Source organism: Cyprinodon variegatus, unplaced genomic scaffold, assembly GCF_000732505.1.
Source record: "Cyprinodon variegatus isolate N-32 unplaced genomic scaffold, C_variegatus-1.0 Scaffold9, whole genome shotgun sequence".
NCBI classification, from domain to species: Eukaryota; Metazoa; Chordata; class Actinopteri; order Cyprinodontiformes; family Cyprinodontidae; genus Cyprinodon; species Cyprinodon variegatus.
In genome coordinates this window covers 2,756,826-2,776,788 of record NW_015150462.1, presented here as the reverse complement: position 1 = coordinate 2,776,788, position 19,963 = coordinate 2,756,826, and the positions used below count along the sequence as shown (strand labels likewise).

The window sequence follows — 19,963 nt, the reverse complement described above, 5'->3', positions numbered from 1 at the left end:
GTCAGAATCATAGAAAAAAGTCAGAATTCTGAGATTAAAGTCAGAATCTGAGAAAAAAAGTCAGAATTCTGAGATTAAAGTCAGAATTCTGAGAAAAAAGTAGGAATTCTGAGATTAAAGTCAGAATCATAGAAAAAAGTCAGAATTCTGAGATTAAAGTCAGAATCTGAGAAAAAAAGTCAGAATTCTGAGATTAAAGTCAGAATTCTGAGAAAAAAGTAGGAATTCTGAGATTAAAGTCAGAATCATAGAAAAAAGTCAGAATTCTGAGATTAAAGTCAGAATCTGAGAAAAAAGTCAGAATTCTGAGATTAAAGTCAGAATTCTGAGAAAAAAGTAGGAATTCTGAGATTAAAGTCAGAATCATAGAAAAAAGTCAGAATTCTGAGATTAAAGTCAGAATCTGAGAAAAAAGTCAGAATTATGAGATTAAAGTCAGAATCTAAGAAAAAAAGTCAGAATTCTGAGATGAAAGTCAGAATTCTGAGGAAAAAAATCAGAGTTCTAAGATTAAAGTCAGAATTATGAGAGTAAATTCGGAATCTGAGAAAAAAAAAGTGAAAATTCAGACTTTTTTCTCATATTATACTAAAATAAAATTTACAAATTAGTTAACTTTTTTTTTTTTCAGGTGCCCTTATCCTCTTCCATATCCCTTCCATACACTTGTTACATCAGGATGTATATTAGTTAAGTTGTGAGTCTCCAGTGATCCAAATGGGGGCGCCCTCCCAGTGGATTGCAGTATGGAGGAGGAGGAGGAAGAGGAGAAGCGCTGCCATTGGCTCCCGCCTCCATATAAAAGCAGCTAAATGGCTTTTACCGGCACAGAACAGGCGGAGACAGCAGAGGAGCAGGACGCCTCGCTAACTGGGAATCAGCTACGTCCCAACAGTCAGGACTGGACTCGTGTTTTTGTACTGGTCGCTCAATGAAGGACAGACGGTCGTGTCAGAAGTCCTCTCTGAAATCCGCCATGGACCCCAGTCAGAGTGTAAAGTGTAAAATCGTGGTGGTGGGGGACAGCCAGTGCGGGAAGACCGCGCTGCTTCACGTGTTCGCCAAGGACTGCTTCCCCGAGGTGAGACATTTAACGCACCATTAAAACACAACTTCTTTAACTAAAATGTAAAAACCCAGCAGACGTCCTCTCATCACTGCGTGTTCCTTCCTCCCCTCCCCTCCAGAGCTATGTCCCCACGGTGTTTGAAAACTACACGGCCAGTTTTGAGATCGACACGCAGAGGATCGAGCTGAGCTTGTGGGACACCTCAGGTAATCATCAACAGCTTCTCTATGAACAGGGGCGGAGCTACATGGGGGGCCAGGGGTGACCCTTAGCCAATTATTTGACACCCCTACCATTTCCCCCCCTCCAATACAGATAGTGGCAGCAGCAATATTCTAAAATGGAATATTCAAAACATTTTCATTGACAAAAAAAACACTTTGGTTAATTATGGACATCAATATACTAACATTAAAATGATAAATATGGAATTTATCCACTCTTCTGAACTAGATTTTGTTTTATTTGAGGTAAAGACAAAAGGATGAGTCTCTGCAAGTCATCTAGGAGTTTTCAGTGACATCATAGATAAATAACTATTTTAATAAAAACGTATTAAATAAATTTATGTAGATATTAATGCTTGTAAATATAAATTTTATGCAGAGCGATTATTGATAAAAGTAGGCAAGTAATGACAATGGAAAAGATGTTTGAAAGTTTTTAATCCAGTATACCTTTTATCTGGAAAGCACGGATGTTTACGTTTTTTTTTTTTATCAGCAAAAGACTGTTGGAAAGTGTAGTTTGTCTTTATTTAGAAAATATGGATATGCACAATTTTCCTGTTGGAACATTTTGGATTGACCCTGGCCACCCTTATAAGAACCTTCTGGCTACGCCCCTGTCTGTGATGTTTTGTCTTGGAGGACATGTCCTAACATGAACACCCTGCGTGGATTAATGGGATGCTGGCTTGTTTTAAGGAGGCATAGATTGATATCTTAGTAAAACAGGATTTTAATCTCTTACAGTTTGCAAGCAACACATTTACACTTTTTCTTTTTTTTTTTTTTGGGCAACTTTAATGCCCACTGCTGGCCAGCTGGCTGAATGAAGGCCTTGCATTCTATTTGCATGTCAGAAAAATAAAATACTTTAGCTATTTAGTCATCTTGTTATTCTGGAAAGCACACTTTTAGGCCAGCCTCCTTCTCTTAACTCCCTGCTGAAAGCAGATGACAGGTTGCCACAGCTGAAATATATTTAATCATCTTTTCCATTCTTCCCTGGAAAACTGCCAATACTTTTCATGTGGGGAAAATACAGCATTCAAATCCGGGAACTGAATTAAATTAACCTTTTTACAAAACTAAATGTGATTAAACTGTAGGTGACCTTTCTGGTGTTGGAATGCATGTGCAGCTTACCCAACTTTTCTTCATTTTTATGTTTTAAAATCATTGAACGTAGTTGAACTATGATATGAATTCTGAGATTTATAAAATATTTGTAGCAGGAAATGAGCCTCCAAATGGAAGATAATGTTGCATATAGAATGTATCCTAAGCTTCATTAAAACCAACTAAGATCTGGTTGTTTAGCTGATAATTGAACTCAAGGTTAATTAGAGGAAATGTATTTCCTAGCGAATAAACTGATCATCCATGATAAGTTGAATTTGACATTCGAAGGCCTGGTTGCTTTCGGAGTGCAGCCATCCAAGGATAAACAGCTGGGTTTATAGTTTTGATTAAACTCACTACACATGATTAAATACCATGCTTTAATAAAAATTTGCTAATATTTTCCCCCAATATTAAGTTTTATTTAAAAAGAAATAAGGAGCCATTAGTATTCTGCTTTAACTATATTGCAGCTGAGATAATCAAAGTAAATGCATCATGTGAGCTGCTATTTTCTATAGAATGCTGTACATAAATGCCACTTAAGTCTTTGAAAACAATGACCTGCATGGGTTTTCTTTTGTTTTCCATTGCAGAAGTATCCAAATTGTTAAACCTTGGCTTTTTTTTTTTTTTAACATGTGCTCCATGCAGCCAAAATAAAAAAATAAAACGGTTATTTCTCTTTGGGGCGTAAGGGGATTTTAAGCAAAATAGTTTGTTTCTAACATTTATTAGGTTTAAAAAAAAAAAGTGCATCAGAAAACTGGAAAGTTAGTGATTCTGCCTGATTTTAACTGAATAATCTTGAGTTGAAAACAAAAAGAAATTGTGCCACTGTGGTGTTTTAGACAGAAATGTAAACTTGTATGACAGCAAGGCATTCAGTGGTTTTTTGGGACCGCTGCACCTTGATGCCTAACCGCTCCATGCCTCATCTGGAGTTTTCTGTTTGCACAGCGTCAGATTGGAGGCCTCCTATCCTTACCTTTGTCCTATGTGAAAACATCTGCGACTGCTTAAAGCGGATGAACCTTCTGGAAGATTCCCAGCTGAGCTAAATCATAAACTTTAACAAAACAAAAACGCTGAACTGCCCTCAAATTCATACATCTGGTGAACACACTCTGGAAATTCCTCCCACACTTCCCTTTTTCCGTCTTTTTTTTCTTCTTACGGGACAGTTGCACAACAACCACCCCCCTTCATTCCAGTTGAACTTTGTTTGCCGTCTAAAAAAAAAACAGTGGCTGTGTCCCAACTTTGTGTGTTTTAAGCATGTAGACAAAACGCTCTTTGCATTGATCAATGCCCGGGCAGGGAAAATGGGCAGAGTGGGGAGGTGTGATAGAGGGCGTATGTTGAAGGCGTGCAAGCATTTGGTCTGCGTGGGAGTGATGGGCGGGAACAAGCCAGCAGCCAGCTGTTGCCTGGAATTCCAAAGAATTTCTCCAACTTTTTTTGCGAATCCAGCTTGAAATGTTTTCATTTCCTGGAAAAGGGGCAAAACTGAAAATAAGTCGAACCGAAAGAGTCTGTAGTGTTTGTCTCAGAAGCTATAGCATCATCTTAGAGTAGCTTTTGCTTTTGTTTTTTTACTTTATTGGAAACAAAAACATGAAACGCCTGTTTCATGTTAGACCACAAATCAGCAGATCCAGCTTGTGTGAACCGTTGGAACTAAAAGGGCGAAGAGATGAGAAACGTCCAGAACAAGAGTTCTGTTTTATTACACCGTTGGCCGGCTGCCCCGAGCCATTTCTTTCTCTCTGCTTCATAAAAACAGAAAGGAGTGAAAGAGGAGGAAGGGGGGATATGCTTCCTATTAGATCAGTAGGTTTTAGATGAAGCAGGATGCCCCCACCCTGCCCCCAACATTCAGTCCTAACCCCCACCCAACACCTAGAAACACTTCCAGTGACCGATGGATGGAGCTTTCAGCTTGACTGGTCCCTTTGTAGAGACAGCCATGGTCCACAGCCAATCCAATCGATCTCTTATCTCCTGAGGTGCTCTGGGAAGAGAGGATGGGGGGTGGGTTTGTTCTAAGCAGGGCCCCGATCAGGCTCTCTGACAAAGACCAGCACGCAGGCATGAGGACAGTCGTATAAACACACCTCCACGCGGGGAGGTGGTCTTTGTTCCGAGTGGCTTAATGAGTCGCCTGGAGTGTGTTTTAGTGCAAGTGTTTGAAAGAGGAGGGTGATGGGTGTAATTTGGGTCATTAAGGTAAATTCCTGCCAGTTTCACAGCCTTATATTTGCAAACCACCCCCACCTTGCTCCAACCCAAACCTCCTCCTTGTTTAACACACACCCACCCAGCTTGTCTGAGCTAGCTTTTGCTTTCCACTCCCAAGTTGAGGTCTGCCGGGGCCTCGGCGGAGGCTTTGAAGCTTCTCGTTTCTTTCACCGGCAGAGGAAGCGGTTTATATTGTCTTTCGATCTGTCTGCCGGTGTGTCTGAGCAAGCAAAGGTGTTTGTCTGGGAGTCAAAAAGGATAAAATAGACGATGAGGGTAAATTGGCCTGCATGCCTTAGGCTGGAGTGTAGTTTGTGAGGTAAGAATGATCAAAGGTAGCATCTCGGAGCATTCAATCACTCTCTCACTGGGCGGCAATTGACCTTAATTCCTCAGTGTTTTTATAAGAAATTTTCTACAAAAAAACCCCCCAAAACTTAAACCTGGGAACCATTTGAAAACCAGGAAAGCTGCAGGTGGTTACAATTACAGTTGGTGATGCACAAATCAAACGGCTGTCCATCAAAACATTTTTCCCCTGTCTCCTTTCAAGAGGTTTAATAAAAGTAAGGTCAGAGTAAAAGATGCCAATCTGAATGTTCAGCTAATCTTTGGTTTTTGTAAAAGTTTGAGCTGCGATGTTTGGATATTCAAAATATTTCCTTATATTAGTGCCTATTTGCTATCAAAAAAGCGACGGACGGTTGAGGAAAGCAGTTTTTGTCAGTTAGAAAAGACAAATGTTTCCGTTTTGCTCAATAGTTTTTTATTAACCTGGTCACTCTAGTTTTCTTAAAGCTTAGAATGAACTTGAGTATATCCTAATAGCCTTCCTGTTATCCCATGAAAGTCTTGCTCTCACTTGTAGCTTGACTTAACCGCAATAGGTACAAAAAAAACCCTTACTTGACCTAAAGTGGCTAAATTGGAGTCTTTACTCTGTAACCATGAAGACGTCCAGGAGTGTTGATGTTTTGCTGTACCTGGAGTCTTGTGGAAAGTTCTCAATCGTTTCAGATTAATAAACCAACCAGTCAGTTGTTTGTTGGTTAGATGAAGCTGGTACTAGTCACCAGTTGTTTTTGTTGCATCTAGTGCGTTTGGGGGCCACTTTCTCAAGCTAGCTGGTGGCTTTACTGCTGTCCCATTTGAGTGTTTACTTTCAGAACAGCTGCTTGTTGCATCTGGCAACAACTGAATCGGCAGTTTACAGCCTGAGGTGCCTAAACGAAATTAAGTACTTTTTTAGAAGGTGTTAGCGTTGTCCCTATATCCAAGTCTGAGGAGATCTGGTAGGTACCCCCTAAAATGTGACTATTACTAAACTAGTAGGGCAAAATACTACCTTTCATCTATTAACTTGATTTGCTTAAACTCAAAAATGTAAGTTACTTAAACTAGTGCTGGTTTCCCCCTTTTTACCCTCACTCTGGGCATCTACCAGTTTGAATTGAAATGTGACCTATTGTTTATATACTAATATTAATATGTTGTATTTAACATCCTAATCTAAGGCTATCTTTTTAAATTCTTCAAATTAAGTATTTGTTGCTGCAAACCACAATATAAACTCGTTAATCATTTCTTAATGAGTTTGTATGTTGGTGAGAGTAGTTCCATGTAGCTAAAAATTAGGCTTTCAAATTGAAATCATCTGAAAACGACGCTGTCAGCACTTTGGAATGAAGGAACGGTATTTAGACATCTATTTTCAAAGGAGTCCCTTCCATAAATACAAGGCAGAGGCTTCTAGAGCGCGGTGCATCTGTTGGTTGGACGGCTTAGTGCGGGCCTTTTTTGCCCAAGTTAAGCTCCTCGACTGCTCGCTTGCCCTGCCAACTCCATTCCTCTGGCCTCTACGAATTGGAGCCGCATGTCTGGCATTCCTCAGACTAAAGGTTTCTACTTCCTCCTCTACAAAGACCCCTATTGTACCCAGCAGGCCCTGATCCTCAGCCAGTGAAAGAGGAGCGCCGTGGATCACTAAAGCCCCACCTTGTTTCCAGGGGGGGGAAATTGAATCACGGTGGAATCTAGCGGGTCACTGATGGGATGGGGATAGTGTGTCAGCTGAAACACAGGGACCCAGTGAGAGAGATTACACTTCCTGTCTAATGTCATGGAAAGATTCTATGTGATGTTTCACCTGACATTAATATCTGTGTGTTGGGAGCCGTGTGTCCTACCAGTACAGTGAAAAAGAGGACTGCCATTTCTCCTCTTCATGAATGTGCAAACAGCCATTCCTAAACCTTATTTATAGTTTACCATGATGCATGTAAACAACAGGGTCAGAACAGGGCAATGTGCAAAATACATGTAAAATAAAGTGTGTATAATGCATGGTAGTGGCAGAATCATGCTGAAGAGACAGAAAGTGGTCAGTTTGTTGGGTTATTTTGGAAGAAGCATGGAATAAAATTGATGAAATGTGACAATGTCAAAATAATTAGGGGGTATAGAAAACGATGCAGGGCATTGAGTTAAATAAACATTGGTGAGGTTTAACTTTATAAAAGCTGCTTAAATTATCTCTAGAAATGTGCTGCATTTTCATCCCCAAACCTTTTGTTTTGATACGTGCCTCCTTCTAACGTTAACACTCTGACATGATCTGTGAAACAGCCTCACGTATTCGATCCGTACCTTTTCATATACTGAAAACCACAAGGGTTGCCTTTATGACTGCAGATGTCTTAGTAACCACAGCAACCACAGAAGGTATTGGCTGAGGTTGCTCTGGTTGTGCTTCTTGTCCTTGGCATGTTTGCCTTTGTGCTTGACTGCAGCTATAAGTCTGTCGCAGTTTGTTTCTCCAGGTGCCCTGCAGGGCTCCACGCCTTCTCCTACTGTCAGTTCTGCACAGCTATGTTAGCTATGTGCTAAAACAGCAGACCTGCTGCCAGACTTCCAGACTGTCGGATGCATCTGGCTTATTTCACATCTGTACGAGGAGATAAAGTAAAAATTTCCTGCTCCTTTGCTTTTGTAATCTGAAAGTAAATTCCTCAGCATGGGGGGGATAAAAACCTACTTGGATGTTTAGAAGGTGATGTAAATCTTGGGGTATAATTGTTACATAAATACACCCCATTTCTTTCACCTTTTCATTTAAATTCCTTGAATAAGATGGAGCCTGTTGTCCCACCCACCGTGGAAAACAATCATGGAAAACTCCATAATGAGGACCACAGTGGAAGTTTGGTCACCTAACATCTGGTTTCTCTTGTGCGGCTGTGCACAACAGGATCACTTTGTTGTGTGAATATGTTTCTGAGGGGGGGGCAGGGTCCTCGTCAACCGTCTAGATTTAGAGATCCTGTGGGAGGACAATGACAGGAGCTAATTACGCCACGGCCACCAGGTTTCAGTGCGTGTCAGCTGTGGGTTTGCCTCTTATCTTATCCATCGCTGCATACATTTACACCCCCCCCATTCTTCTAATGTCGTCCTTTAGGTAAAAAGGTTTATTAATATTTTGACAGCTAACATCCTGGTCTATTCACAGAAATGTATGCAGACTTATTACAGCTTGCTCTACACCAGACTGCTGTAATATGGAAGTCCTCTTTGCAGTTTGATGAAAAATATTGAAATCGTTCTATAATGTCAACTGATTTACAAAGCTTACCCTTTCAGTAAAAGGTCTTGTTTCCACTGCTTTGTTCAAGGCTGAGAGCAGAGTGAGGAAAGAAAAGATTCAGTTAGCTTGTTTGTAATGTCATGATGGCTGCTAAAGATACGATGGTCTTTTTGCTCAGGTTCTCCAAAGGACATTTATTAAGAAAAGTTGCAAACAAGAGCCTTATAAGATTTAGCTTTGTATTAAATTGACTTACTAGATTCCCTTTTCTTTAAAAAATGATGTAGACGATAACAGAAAATGCCAACATTTTTATTTTGTTTTGCAAGATGCCATCCTCAAACATCTAGAACATTGAACAGCAACTAGTGGGATGGGGGGATAAAGTACAGATGATGTTTCCAATAAAAAATGTTTCTCAAACATGGAAGCAGCTAAAAGTCTTTAAAAATAGGTGACTGTTGTTTTCCATAAAGCAGTCGAACCCCATTTAGCCTTATTAGCAAAAGCTAAACTGTTAGCTTAGCTTAGTAGCTTAGGTTTTGTTTTGTTTTTTATGTTTTTTTTTTTTTGTTTTTTACAAAACTCTTTTCAAACTGTCAAAAAGTCTTTAGGAACTAAAATATTGTATAATCCTGCACCCAATTTTGAATTTGTCTGCTTAAACTGTTGATTTCATCACCCCCATTGTTCACGGTTAGCTTGTTTGTTCAAAAGCTAGTTTTTGTGGACTGCTTTATATCTACTACAATGATTAAACTGCCCATCAGTTATGGCTTCTTTCTGTTTAACTTAAAAGCCTGCATGGTGGATGTAGTGCTAGCCATTATGAAATTATGTTAGCATTTGCTATCTTTAAGGTTGGCTTTGGAAAATAAATAAATGTAATTTAAATGACTTTTTTTATTTTTTTATTTCCCTGCTTTTTGGACTCTGAAATGTTGTTCTCTCCCACCTTAAAATGGTTTAAGTAACCATTTGTTTAAAAATAACAAATCTAAACCGACCTGGAGTGCAGTTAGCGATATTAATTCAATTCAGTTTATTTCTATAGCGCCAATTCACACCACAATTCATCTCAAGGCACTTTACAGTTCACCAGATCATGCAGTCAAATTGATTTAAAGTTTTCTATCTAAGGAAAACTAGTTGATTGCATCGACTCATTGACTCGAGGCAATCCCTCACACTAAGCATGCTTGTAGCGACAGTGGAGAGGAAAAACTCCCTTTTAACAGGAAGAAACCTCCAGCAGAACCAGGCTCAGTGTGAGCGGCCATCTGCTGAGACCGACTGGGGTTCAAGGAGACAGAAGCAGAGATACAAAAAGCAGCTGGAAACACATGAGCACCGAGCCAGCTCCCATGTCAGATAACAAAGAGAGCACAGCCAGTCAGAGAAACAGGACTACACTGGAAAAAAACAGGCTCATCTCAAACAATGTTATGATTATGTTTGCATAACATTGAGTAATAATGATCATGATGATAAAGCCTTTAATTTGTCAGGAAAGTGCTGATAAAGACGGTATTAGAAATGTTTTAAATTGACACTATTATCATAGTGATTTTTTTTTTTTTTTTCAAGCTAGTACTAAATATTAGCAGAGCTATGAGAAGTTAGTCTCCGGCCTCACACTTCATGGCCTGAGCCTTGAAGCTTTGTTTGAAATGCTGTTATCTACTGCATTAAAAGTATGTAAAAGTTTGTTTGAGTATGAGATGGAGCATTCCTGCCTTTTTCCTCTCCGCAATATTTAGGGAGGACATCCCAGGGGAATCTTCAATTACCAAAAACAAAATTCCCTGGATTCTTGGCAGCTTGTTCCCTGTGGTCATATCTTCCCCATCATGTGATCCTGACCCACCTGAACTTCACGCCACATATCCCCCCCTCCCCTCCAGAGATCTTTGAGTCTACCAGAGAGACGGGCGTCTCCATACATATGGTTTTAATTTAAGAAAAAAAAATTCTTCACTCTAAAGTTCTCAGTTTCTCTACCTCTTTTTTTTTTTTAAGTTATCCTGTACTCAGCACATTTTTTCAACTAATGCACTATTTGTGTTATTCCTTGTTGCTATGGATTATAACTGAACTGCATTTATCAATGTTCCAAGCAGAGATTTGGCCCTGCTTATGTTCTCATTAAACCTAAGGTCCTTCTCTAGATCTGGTTAAAACCTTTAGATGTTGAAAGGTCACATATAAAAAAAAAAAAAAAATAGTTCTCAGTTTTTAAATACAACTAGTTGAATTTGTGCTGTCAAATAAAAAAGGTGTTTTTCTAAGTCTCATGTCTGTCGTTTTAGGATCTCCGTACTACGACAACGTGAGGCCCCTGTCCTACCCAGACTCGGACGCTGTCCTCATCTGTTTTGACATCAGCCGTCCCGAAACCCTCGACAGTGTATTAAAGAAGGTATGTGGCCGCTTGCTGATTTCAGCCATGACAAAATCATTTTTGTATGGTTGTAATAAAACTCTCTTATCCAATTTGGTTTAAAAATACTTGAATCTAAGCTGGGCTGAGAGAGGGAAAAGTGAGGTTTCTTGGTTTGAACATTTTAAACTTTTAAGCGGCATAGAATGATCTAACTGCTTCTAGGAGCAAAGCTCAGCTGCTAAATACTGACTTAGTTTGGTTGTATTTGGATTGTACTTTTATTTTTATTTTTTATCCTTAAGCTCGAGGGAAAAATATTGGGTATTAATTGGTTGTTATGGAAACCCTAATCACTTTTTAGTAGAAGAATCAAACAAGCTAATTTGGTTAGCTAGTGAGTCTATTTGCTGGGCTAGCCAGAAGAAAGACGCACAGTCATTAATCGACATAATGCACTTACACAGCTGATTTATTTTATTTTTTTCACATGGGCAAATGTCAGCTGATGGGCATTGTGCAGCAACAGGTGGGGCAGGGGAGGATTAAGTTGTCCACAAGCTGTAGTAAAAAAACTTTGTTGATTCTCATCATATTCTTTTCTAAATGCTAACACTGCAAAAGAGAAGGATAAATATGAAATCTTTCAAGTTTTTATTTTTTATTATTTTAATGGTCAAAGTAGATCTCATGACAGTCGATCCTCAAATGTTTCTTAAACAGACGACTCACATGAGTTTGTTTAGTGGTGAACATCTGATGTCCGTCCTGCAGACTGACTACCATGTGTCCAAATGTGGATGAATCCAGTCGTATGAGGTGGTGACTGGGCTTTTTCTTCATTCCCAATAGAATCCTTTATTTTTATTTTTTTGTCTGTTCTGGTGTAAAGCCAGTCACATTTTTCTACAATTAACATTTAATGACAAAACTGAGATGCAGTTTGATGCTTCCCAGTCATCTATTCACTTCCACTGACTGCCAGCTCATTTTGAATAATTGAGGTCACACGCCGAGGTCCGCCAGTGTTCCACGTCTTGTTTATTTGGCTTAAAGTAAGAATGTGGAATGTAATCCCCCCCTGAGGGGACGAAAACCGCAAAGCAAAACCTCAGTTCTCAGTGCTGGTTGAGGGCAGCTATGCTGGAGGTCTGAATATGCAGATAGACTATTTGTTACCTAATCATTAAATGTTTTTTTTTTTTAAAGGATAAACTGCAGTAAATTCTGCAGAAACCTCAAGTTTCAACAAACATTTAGGCATTTAGTGAAGCGATAATAGGCGCCGTGTAAAATAGCTTCCTCTTTTCGTGGTAATGAACTTGATCCTCTGACCCGCTGGCCAGTCGGCCCAGAGGCACATTAACTGTGGTGAAATGCCATCGATCAGAGCATTTATTGTTCAGGAGGAAACGGGATTATTTGTAGCTCCGTTCCATGGTTCAAAGCTTGTGGGGCTCAGGAAATGCCAGCGTTAACCTTTGTACTGAAAACCAGGTGACTGCAGGGCTGGAACTCGAGGATTTTCAAGATGTTATTAAAAAAGGCTTTTTTTTTTTTTATCATTTGAAGCTTAATAATTTTTTGTATAGATCAACCAATATTTTCTTTTTTAAAGGATTCCTTTTATTTTGATTTCTGTTCAACCAATCCTTTATATATGCTGCCCTTCTTTTGGGAGAGATTCTTCAAGCCAATATTTTTCTTCCATTTAAATATAAAATGTCTCAATTTAAATTTAAAGATTTGTTAACGAATCCATCTAAAGCGTTTTAACAATGGATCGCAGATGGAGGGAACAATCTAAATGGCAGCCAACTGTACTAATGTAGGGCTTATCGATTAAACTGTTTATTTTTATATATTTTTACAATCTCTGGCACAAATCCCTAAAAATTATTTTATACAGAACTTAAAACTAGGTCAAGCAAAAACTTAGCCAGTTGAGGAGTTTCGATTAGAGCAGATTGATTGGCAAGATTTTCTTTATGAATGCTAAATGTTATATTTTTACAATTTTGGCATATTTACTGTTCTGTTTGGGTTCTTCTTACCGGTAATCGGATGTTTAATAACCATGAATTGATTACTAAATTTAGGGATGCACGATATTGGATTTTGGCTGATATCCGATATGCCGATATTTTAAAACTCATGTAGCCGATAACCGATATCGATACCGATGTTAAAGCTGGACAAAAATAAGTAGTCATTGAAAATAGCAGTTTTGTTATCCATTTCTGACACTTTGAAAAATAATATACTCAAATATATTTTCATATGCTGATATCAAATTGATTTTTAAAAACGCGCATCGATCTATTTTACTTTCAAAATCTCGCGAAATTTCATCGTTCTGTTACAAACTCTCGTGATATTTTGCAAATTCTTGTGAGATTTTGTTAGTAAAATAGATCGATACCGCGTCAATATATCAACATATAAAAATATGGCAACATTTCGTGAATTTTCGGGGGATTCCGTAGCATAACGATGACATATAGCAATATTTCATTAGTAAAAGAGATTGATATGGTGTTTTTAAATGGCAATATATCAGCATATGAAGATATTGGGATATTTTAATGTATCAATATTTTTTCCCTCGAAGTTTTTAAGTCTGTAAAAAATAAGTTTTTGAGGAAGAAGTAGTATTTTAAATTTTTTTTTGTAGACTTTAGAAACTCAGAAGCTGATCAAATATCGGGTTAAATATCGGTGGGGTGGCCGATGTCCGATATTCAGTTTTCAGGCCGATACCGATAAGGGGCCAATTATATCGTGCATCCCTAAATAAATTATTTATTTCAATAATCGATTGTTTTTGCCATACAGTACTAAATCGGTGAATGTATGCTGCTCTAGAACAGTTCATCTGTAGTTTGTAGAAAGTGGCTTCAGGAAAAAATAATTATTCAAATAATGCGGTGATCTCAGGGCAAGTAAGTTCGACTTCATAATGAAGTATTTATCTTCCACAGTGGAAAGGAGAGATCCAGGAGTTTTGTCCCAACACCAAGATGCTGTTAGTCGGATGCAAGTCGGACCTGCGCACTGATCTTGGCACACTCGTAGAGCTGTCTAACCATCGACAAGCGCCAGTTTCCTATGACCAGGTATTCAGCCATTTTGATTTTTTTTAAAAAGTGTATCAATAAATGAAACATTGTTTGCTTCTAATAAAAGTAAATGATGGAAGTACTTCGTTCTAAGACTTAATGATTACAACATGTTTATTACTTTTGCTAATGAATGTTTTGCATCAATTTTCCTGTGAATCTGACCTAAGCCTTTCTTCTCCAGGGCTCCAATATGGCCAAACAGATCTCGGCGCCTTACATCGAGTGCTCGGCTCAGCAGTCGGAAAACAGCGTCAGAGACATTTTCCACGTGGCCACGCTGGCCTGCATCAACAAGAACAGCAAAAATGTCAAACGTAGCAAGACGACGCGCGCTAACAAGAGGATTTCGCACATGCCCAGTCGGCCTGACCTGGCAGCCGTCTCCACGGATCTCCGGAAGGACAAAGCCAAAAGTTGCTCTGTGATGTGACTTGTTAGACTGAGAGGGGGGGTTACTGGACTAAAGAGAACGAGTTTGGCGCGTAATGCAAGCAGGGAGCTGCAAAGCCCTGACCTGCATGCTTAAAAAAAACACCAACCCTTTGTTGTCTGGAAAAGGGGTTTTCATAAGCTTCAATTCATGTGTGTTACTGGAATATTCAGCACCAACGAGAACTCGTTGAGTAATTGCGTCCTAGTAGATGTGCAACCCCCCCCCCTCTATCACCAGTCCCACCAGAGGAGGAAGCTATCAGTCAGCTGGCTATCAGTGCTGGGAGGAGACCTGCTTCCTCTGAGGACAAGGCGGATGCAGCCAAGGCTTTCCTCTCCAACAGGAAATGAGCAGAAGGAGTGATGTCATTAAGAGATGATCACACGTAGAGGGTTTTTAAACATCTTTTGAATCGGAGGGGAAGCCGGCTATGGCAGAGGGGCGGTGGGATATGAAGGTTAAAAAAAAAGGCTTGAAGAGGGCTTTCACAGCAAACTCATCACTGTGGTTTGGATTTACTGCTATCTCTGCTCCTGTGACTGTTGGTGTGTGCAGAGGAGTCCCTTTGTTTCTGATAATGTTGTTGGTAAAATGTGAAGTTTTTTGGTGTGCAACTGCGTCTTTTGTTTTACTCCGATTCTGTTGGTTTTCATCCTCCCTCTACCGCTAGTTTCATACTGTTGCCTCAACAAACGGCTTCAGATCTTAAACCTTTGATTTAAGCGTATAAATCATAGGTTGATCACAATGTAGCAAGAGAAAAAAAGTATTATGTAAAGTTTTCTTTAATTAAATTTTCCCACCTCATCTTTATTTTTTAGCATGAGTGCAGAGGTTGTTTGGGTTCAAAACTTAAATCTTTGTATTTCCTTGAAGAAAGTTGATGCTGATGGTTTCAAAATCTGAATACCTAAATGGAATCTAAAACTAGATTCCAAATAAAAGTCAAGTAGGTTTTATTCCAAATTTAGAGACGGTAATGTTGCGCTAAAGGCCAAAATGGCGGTAGAGGTTACAGTAAACGTTTTAACCTTTGCAAATTTACTCCAAAGAGAGAGAAACTGGAGACTGTTTACAAACTGTAAAATCATTTAAGTCCATTAGCCATTAAGTTAATATACTTTAAACTACTCGCTAGCTTGTCAATGTCAGCAATTCGTGTTTGTATGCAAGAGGGAGCCTTAAATAACGCAAAGTAATGGCTACTGTCTGCAGCCAACAGCTGAGTCTGTCCAGAGGGCTAGCAGTTTGCTAGCATTTCATCAGTTAGCCTTCACCTTTTTCTTTTAGGTATTAACTTAACAATAGCAACAATGATTCAAATTTATATTTTCTTGTGCGTTTACATTTAAACCCAAAACTTAAGCATCCAAATAGTTTTTTTTTCTTTAAACTTGTATTGTGATGGATTAAGCAACTATGACCTAAAATATTGGAAAGTTAAAAATTCATTTTGTCAAACACTGAGCTGATTAGTTTAATTTCTAGCATTGTTTACATTTTCTAGATTGACACGGTTAATTTTTATTACCGCTTATTCTGGAGTTGTGGAAGTTTCCATGCGTTTCCCAACATTCATCAATTTGTTTATTGTTTTTCTTTCGATTTTTGTGTTTTGCTTTGTTTTTTTTCTCCCTTGATCATTATTCAAAAGTAATTGCATTTTGTGTAGCAGGAGTAGGGGGGCTAGACTGTTTCCAAATAGTAAAACTATTAGCCTTTTAAATAAGCTAGTTAGCTCGTTCATTAGCAGGAAGTCAATTTCAGGTTTTCCTTAAGTTTGTAGATTTTCTGAAGGGAAAACATGAAATGACATAAAGCAAACGAACAGTTAATTAAACATCACTTTGGCCTTTCTTGCGTTATCTTTTACATGGGAATGATTCAAATGATTAGATGATCTGTTTTGTCTGGAGGGTCTGAAATATTTGCCTATTGATGTTTGAGTTGAATTCTGTCTGCAGGTGTTTTTTTTTTTTTTAAATATGCCTGAGATGAAAACTGTTTGGAGGGGAAATGTATTCTTAAAATGACAAGCGGGGGGGGGGGTAATAAGGTTTGGACAATAATGCAACTGTTTTGTTCTTAAATGTCATTGTTACAGTCATTGATGCACTTTTTCTAATGGAGCGTAATGGCGTACAAAGCCTTTCCATATCAGTACTGTCTCATTTGGCAGAACTGTGCCCAGACTCTCATCCTCATGTTTTGATCTGTCCCGTCTCTGTAAACCCAACTTTTCTTGAATGTCGTCACCTTCAAAATGTCTTTGCCAATGTTGTTGCCACAGTATTTATTGAATTATATATTTTTCCTTTAGAATAAATAGAATGAATAAAATGAACTTGGGTCTGTTTATTCCGTTTATGGACTTAAAATTTGTATAGTTTTCTTTCATGTCAGTATCATAAGTAATGATTAAAAACGATGACTCTTTTCTTTTAAAGGCATACATGCTATACTTAAAACATGCCCAATAAAAATGGGCTTTGTCGAGACACCAGTATTGAACAATACAATATATGCCCACACCTAGTTGGAAGTAGCTGAATTGCCGAGGCCCCTAGGGTGCTATAGAGGATGAGGTAAAATCAATTTGATAGCAAAGTCAGCTGCCTTAAAGCTTACTATTTCTCATGTTTCTTTTGGTACAAACTTCTTTTAAAAAATGACATGTATATAAATGCAGGACTGATTATAATATCTAACTCGTTCTGTTTTAAAAGCCCATTTCTAAGTAGTATAGGTCTTATGGTGCAGCGTCCTTTTAAGTCGTTAAAGCTCCTGGGTACTGCCTGAAAATCCTTGTCTCATGGTGTCTGGCACAGGGATTTTGGAAGTTCTTGGATCATGGACGGTTGGCTGTGGGGCCTTCATAAGTTGGCTTCGTTGAGTATGTCTTGATCGGATTTAAGTCTGGACTTAAATCCAGACCATTCTAACACACGTATAGTAACATTTATGTCCATTTACTGTAGCTCTGGCTGTATGCTGTTTTGTAATATGAGGATGATTTTTGATCAGCGTTTTGTACCACATCTGACTTTAGGCCAAAAAGCTACATTTCAACCCCATGCGCCTCAGGGTAGTGTTATCTTCATGTTTACTATACTCCTTGTAGGACAGGAGTCTTCAACGTTTTGCAGGCCAAGGACCCCCAAACTGATGGCGAGATGTCGATGAAATTGTGTTCTATCAAACTGGTCCTATAGTCACTCTATTACAGATGGAATAATGTAACAAAAGTAATTTCTCCCTGGGATTATTAAAGGATTTCTGATTCCGATTCCTCGTTGATGGGCCAGGTGTGAATGAAACGGTTCCCAGCTCTAAAGAGCTCCTGTGTGTCGCTGAATGTGTGCATTGATGACTGAAAGACATCTTCTGCCTCCATTTATCTGTTTACTACAGTGTGTTGAATTCATGTTAATGTGTTTTTGAAGACAGAATTGTAGGGGGGAATATAAAATCAAGCAAAACTTTCGCGACCCCCATGCAGTACCTCCGTGGCCCCCTTAGGGGTTGCAGACCCCCTGTTGAAGACCTGTGCTGTAGGGCTTTCATCAAACTGGAATTCATATTTCTTGAGAAAAGTACCAGTCACATTCAGCTCATCTGTCCATAGTTTTGATACTGAAAGTAACTAGTTTATATATATATATATATATATATATATATATATATATATATATATATATATATATAAATAATTTATTTAAACAAGACAGTGTAATTTTTTGCCACTAGGGGTTTTAGACCTATAACTTCCAGATTTTGCACCCCTGAAAGCAACTAGCCACAGTAAACTGTCACAAAATCAAAAAGTCTCCCTTCATGTTTTGGAAATTGTCAGCCGACCACTTTGCACCAGCAGACTGAGTGTAGTATTAATATAGAGGGGTGAATGTGACCTTGTCTTTACAAGTAACTCCATTACTTCTCAAAGAACCAAAATTATGCCTGCTGCTCTAAAGTGGTGCTCTGGGTCACACGACTCTTTCAGCGAGGGATCCGACCTTTTCAACTAACAGCTACGTGAAAGCAGCCCGAACAAAACATTGTTATTCACCAAAGGTTGGTTACTGACCAGAAAAATCATATATCTCATTTTAAGCTGATATTTGGGCCAAAAGTTGCACAAAGTAACTTTAATAATTTGAAGTAGCTCTTAAAAGTGGCCAGACTGTAATTTATTTAAATCTATGAGAGAAGTCGATCTATTGTACGTTACAAGCTACCAAATGTACTAAAGTACTTTTTTACTTTACTCACCAGTCAAACATCTTCAGACCGTTTCATTTAAAAAGAAATAGCTGAACTGGAGTCATTTACTGTTATGACATGGTGGTAAAAAGCAGGTTCTTCTTGGAACAACAAAAGTTCTCTGTGAGTCGGACTGAATAGTCTTGTCTGGTTATAATGCTTAGGTATCACTAGGAGCAGACTGCCTTTAAGGGGCATGGTACATTCCTGGGGTCTACCGAGCATGGAAACTACTTTTCCTCACACATCAATCCTATAAATCACTCAGTGACTTCATCACTTGCATAACGACTGAGACATATTTGCTTGTCAGTTTCAGGAAAACCGGTTTGTCAGGTGAAAAATAAATGTCAGCGATAAAAGACGCACAACTGTTCACCCTGTGTCCGCATGCATGAAAGAGATTTCTGGATAATGTGCATTAGATGGATTCAAGATAAGCTTTAGAAGTTCTCTGTTTTTTAAGATGCAATACCAAAGAACTGGCCATATGAAGTCTGCTTAAATTTGTTTTGCCTCCAGAATAATTCCTATACGATACTTCTTGAGATAAGAAACAGCAAAAAAAGAAGGCCATTAGCTTAGAACTGTTGAAAGGTAATAAAGAATACTTTTCGGCACTATATAGTATTCTTCAGGGTGAAGTAGAAACATCTGGCAAAAGGGCCTCATTTGAGGGATCTTCACCTCACACCTCCAAAAGCGTTTTCCTTATGTTCTGAGGTATGTTGAGGATAAGTGGCATTGACTATAGTGCTGAACTAAGGACACTGGCAGGTGGTAGAACGAACACCTTGTGGGTCTCCTTAAGTTGGTAACATATATGTTGTAAATGATGGTAGAAAGTAACAAATTACATTTACTTGATTTTTTGATCATCTTTACCTGAGTAATTCTTTGGAGGGTTTCTTATGACTTTCACTCCTCTACATTTCAAATTAAAAAATTATACTTTCTACTCAACTACATTTCGAAGAAGCTGCTAGGTCCTTGTTCCTTTTGGCTCAGCTTAGCTTTTTAATCCGCTGTTGCGGTTTTTCTTTCAACATGCAAGATAACAGCCATTAGGACTGGATTTGGACTCCACTGTTTTAGAGATTTGCATGACATTCCACAGACGTGAGAAACTCAGGGCAGATATTATTTATGGCTCAGAAATGTCATTAAGGCATTACTTGTTGCCATGTGGCCGAGTTGTTCAGCAGTATGAGTTCTCAAATCACATTTGAGGTTTCTTTCTTTCTTTCTTTCTTTCTTTCTAATGGATTCAACCTTTAACTGCTATTCCATAGTGAAAGTGTGAGGAGAATCAATATAGTCCTGTTTTCTTTTTGATTTGTTTTAAAATAACAAATAATAATCACAATGGATGACCTTCATTTTTTGTGGCATTTTTATGCCACAGGTGGTGCAGAATTGGTAGCAGGTGGTTCTACGCACAAATACATCAGGTTGTTTCGGAAAATTCCAAGGTTCTTTAAAATTACTACATTTTGTACTGACTACAAAATTATACAGACATTTAC

At 38.6% G+C, this 19,963-nt stretch overlaps 1 protein-coding gene across 1 annotated transcript; it reads left to right on the top strand.

The window, feature by feature from the left end:
• Positions 1-819: 819 nt before the first annotated feature.
• On the top strand, positions 820-15,499 carry rnd3 (Rho family GTPase 3). The gene is made up of 5 exons (XM_015378718.1): positions 820-1,081; positions 1,188-1,275; positions 10,549-10,658; positions 13,601-13,735; positions 13,923-15,499. The coding sequence occupies exons 1-5, from the start codon at positions 932-934 to the stop codon at positions 14,169-14,171; spliced, it is 732 nt and encodes a 243-aa protein (XP_015234204.1). The 5' UTR covers positions 820-931; the 3' UTR covers positions 14,172-15,499.
• The last annotated feature ends 4,464 nt before the right edge of the window (positions 15,500-19,963 follow it).

Bases quoted from the DNA above. Each gene is read 5' to 3' on its own strand.
- rnd3 (XM_015378718.1), top strand. From the start codon at position 932: ATGAAGGACAGACGGTCGTGTCAGAAGTCCTCTCTGAAATCCGCCATG. The intron at 1,082-1,187 runs GTGAGACATTTA...CCTCCCCTCCAG, and splicing joins CCAAGGACTGCTTCCCCGAG to AGCTATGTCCCCACGGTGTT. The intron at 13,736-13,922 runs GTATTCAGCCAT...TTTCTTCTCCAG, and splicing joins CGCCAGTTTCCTATGACCAG to GGCTCCAATATGGCCAAACA.